Source organism: Anastrepha ludens, chromosome 6, assembly GCF_028408465.1.
Source record: "Anastrepha ludens isolate Willacy chromosome 6, idAnaLude1.1, whole genome shotgun sequence".
In the NCBI taxonomy this organism is placed as follows: domain Eukaryota; kingdom Metazoa; phylum Arthropoda; class Insecta; order Diptera; family Tephritidae; genus Anastrepha; species Anastrepha ludens.
The window spans coordinates 4,461,090-4,464,235 of record NC_071502.1 but is presented as its reverse complement, the minus strand read 5'-3'; the positions used below and the strand labels follow the sequence as shown (position 1 = coordinate 4,464,235).

The 3,146-nt window shown below is 36.8% G+C and overlaps 1 protein-coding gene across 1 annotated transcript; it reads left to right on the top strand.

Annotated features, from left to right (window-relative positions):
• Window positions 1-535: 535 nt before the first annotated feature.
• LOC128868416 (homeotic protein distal-less-like) lies at window positions 536-2,469 on the top strand. The gene is made up of 3 exons (XM_054110484.1): window positions 536-677; window positions 1,005-1,109; window positions 2,252-2,469. Exons 1-3 carry the CDS (start codon window positions 575-577, stop codon window positions 2,467-2,469), a joined length of 426 nt encoding a protein of 141 aa, XP_053966459.1. The 5' UTR covers window positions 536-574.
• Window positions 2,470-3,146: the final 677 nt, after the last annotated feature.

Sequence of the window (3,146 nt, the reverse complement as noted above, 5' to 3'; positions counted from 1 at the left end):
CTTTACTCATTTACGTGTGAGCATATCAGGTGTAAAATAAAACAATTATGTATTTAATTATTTAGCGATTCTCACAATGAAGTTTAATTACGGCTCATAGCAGTTAAATAAAGTTTCGCTTTTATATTGGAGGTACATTTATTTCAACAGCCGGCTTTAACTGTAGATAAATTTTTTAATATTTACTAGCTTCATATGCTCATAGGCTATTTTTTTTTTTTTTGAATTTTTGGATTCTCCATCGACGATTTTATATGTGGTCAAAATTTTGTCAAATTCTAGTTCCACAAAGTGGGTCAAATCGTCAGTCAAAAAATAATAAATATTTACAGACATATCGAGATTTGAGTGAGAGCTACTTTCGACAAAAAGTTTGAAGTTCATTTTCTCAAAACATCAAAAAATTTATAGGCTATTTTAATACTAAGGGGACGATATATATGTAAATATATATTTTTTTACTTTGTTTCTACTTTTCTGCTAATTTTTACTTAATCCACTAAAATCTTGCTTTTCTTCTGTCATTTTTCAGGTGAAAATCTGGTTCCAGAATCGGCGTTCCAAGTACAAAAAAATGATGAAAGCAGCTCAAGCGCCTGGTACCGGCGGCGGTATGCCATTGGGCGGCGGCGGTCCAAATCCTGGTCAACATAGTCCAAATCAAAATATGCACAGTGGTGAGTACGAAAATCGCATAACCGAATAATTCAATTTAATATAAGTTTTTTTCACTTTCGTTTCTGTATTGAGGTATTTAACCGTGTAAATAGCAAAAGATGTGTAAGGCTTATTGCAATTTTATTCATGGAAAATGCTTTAATACAAAAGTAAAAGTGTCTAATTTCATTTATACCTCCAAAAGTTTTGAGCTTGAAATTCATTGAAAAATGAAATAAATTTCCATAGTACATACAATACATACATATTTACATACACGCTAAATATTCAACGATTCTATATAATTTTAACTGATTTATAAAAAGTCTATCTCATGTTCATTGCAGGCGGTAATAACGGCGGTGGCTCCAACAGCGGCTCACCATCACATTATCTACCTCCCGGACATAGTCCGACGCCATCAAGTACGCCTGTGTCCGAGTTATCACCTGGTAAGTAAACATATTTGATGAGACAGCATATTTTGTGCTTTGAATATTGCAATGGAGACTGGTTGCAAAGTGGAGGGTGGGTGCAAAGTACTGTAGTAAACTGAAAACATAAGAAGCAATGGCGTTTCCGTAGAATTTTTTTGGCAGTTAGCTAAGCTCTATACTCAAAAATGTTCACTCTCAAGCTTATCGAATAGTTTATTCTAAAACTGTGTACTCATTATTCCAAACTTTTTCGAGATGTGCACCTTATGGAAGCAGTGGAATTGCTTAGGTATCCCTATGTTGCGCCGTGATGTGTAAGTCCTAAAGAACTACTCGCCTAGTTGCCTGATTACCTGTTAAATCTCTACTTGCACTAAAAGTTCAGTCAACATTTGAACTAATTAAGTGAAATGTCAAGCACTACAACAAAAGCTGATTGCAGACAAGTACTCCATGTGGCTCAGGTTATTCACAAAGCTACTTAATAAGGCAATGATTTACATTAGGCAGTGGCTTGGAAAGTTAAGGCATGCGCTCGCAGAAAGAAATGAAATGTATGCCTTCAACAAAAATGTTAGATATTGGACTAAGTCGCAATCTGAAACAGCCGTCGGATATAGTAAATTAATACGGATTACCAGGGATCCCAATATTGCAATACCTCTTTTTTAAAAAGTACCGTTGATGGTTCTGTCGCATGGCAAAAAAGTTTTTACACAAGTTTTGCAGAATTTGCTCTTTTGCTTTGTTATAAGCCCACTATAGTAAAGATTCAAAACTTCTGTAAGCGCAAGACATCTTAACGTCTGCTTTCAATAAAAGTCTTTGATTTCTTAATTATTTATCACTAAAATATGGCAAACCTCCGAGTGTATTTCTGCCATGAAAGAGCTCCTCATAAAAACCATTTGTGGCACAACATCAAAACGCATACCACAAACAGGAGGAGGAGCTCGGCTAAACACCTAAGAGAAGTGTACGCGCCAACTACTATTATTATTATTTTTTAATAAGCCCACCATAGTAAAGATTCAATACGCCTTCGAAACCTTAAAGTGTTTTTTCAATGGCAGTCTTCTATTTCTGGAGCATCTATTAATAAATAACTGCAATTGCCTTTATTTAATTTTTCTTCTTCATCTCTTTCTGCCTTACAGAATTCCCTCCAACGGGTCTTAGTCCGCCTACGCAAGCGCCATGGGACCAGAAACCGCATTGGATCGATCACAAACCACCGCAAATGACGCCGCAGACACCTCATCCAGCGCCGCCACATCCGCAAACGCATCATCACAATCCGCCACCGCAAATGGGCGGCTACGTACCGCCACAGTACTGGTACCAGCCTGAGACGAATCCATCGCTACTAACGTAAGTTGAGACAGAAAATTATTTAGAAAACTAGAATTAAACATGAAAATAGCAAATAGAGAGTTATTTCTATGTTGTGCAATAAGGTTTGTGGTTCGATAAGAGACGGCGTTGCTACGAGACTATATTTTTTTTATTATGTTAGTATATTCTTCATATCAGTGAAGTTAATAGTAAGTGAAGTTTCATGTCAATCTCTCAATTCAATCTTTGCTTAGAAGCTTTGAAGGCGATCCACGTAAGGACGTCCAAAATAGCAACAACCCCAGAAACCGTGGAAAAAATATAGGATATCGTAAAGGAAAACCTTCGAGTGACTGAAAGAGATTTAGCAGAAGATTTTAGTGTAAGTAATTTGAAGTATTGGGTTTCAGAAAGCTGTGTGCACAATGGGTGCCGTATTCGCTAACAATGGAGCGAAAACACATACGAATGCAACTTTATCAGCATCAACTGAACATTTAGGGCGTTTTCGAAAGCATAAAATACATTTTGTGTGTCGATTCATCACTAGCAATGAACCTCGGGTATATCACCATAAACCTGAATTAAAACAAGAGGCTAAAGAGTAGTGTGAACCTGGTTCTTCGGCTCCGATAGGAGCTCGTGTCCAGAAATCGGCCAAGAAAGTGTTAGCATCAGTTTTTTTGGATGCGAACGGAATTCGTTTGTGGATTACTT

Coding starts and splice junctions, on each gene's coding strand:
- LOC128868416 (XM_054110484.1), top strand. CDS start 575: ATGATGAAAGCAGCTCAAGCGCCTGGTACCGGCGGCGGTATGCCATTG. Junction 678..1,004: donor AAATCAAAATATGCACAGTG/GTGAGTACGAAA, acceptor TGTTCATTGCAG/GCGGTAATAACGGCGGTGGC. Junction 1,110..2,251: donor TGTGTCCGAGTTATCACCTG/GTAAGTAAACAT, acceptor TCTGCCTTACAG/AATTCCCTCCAACGGGTCTT.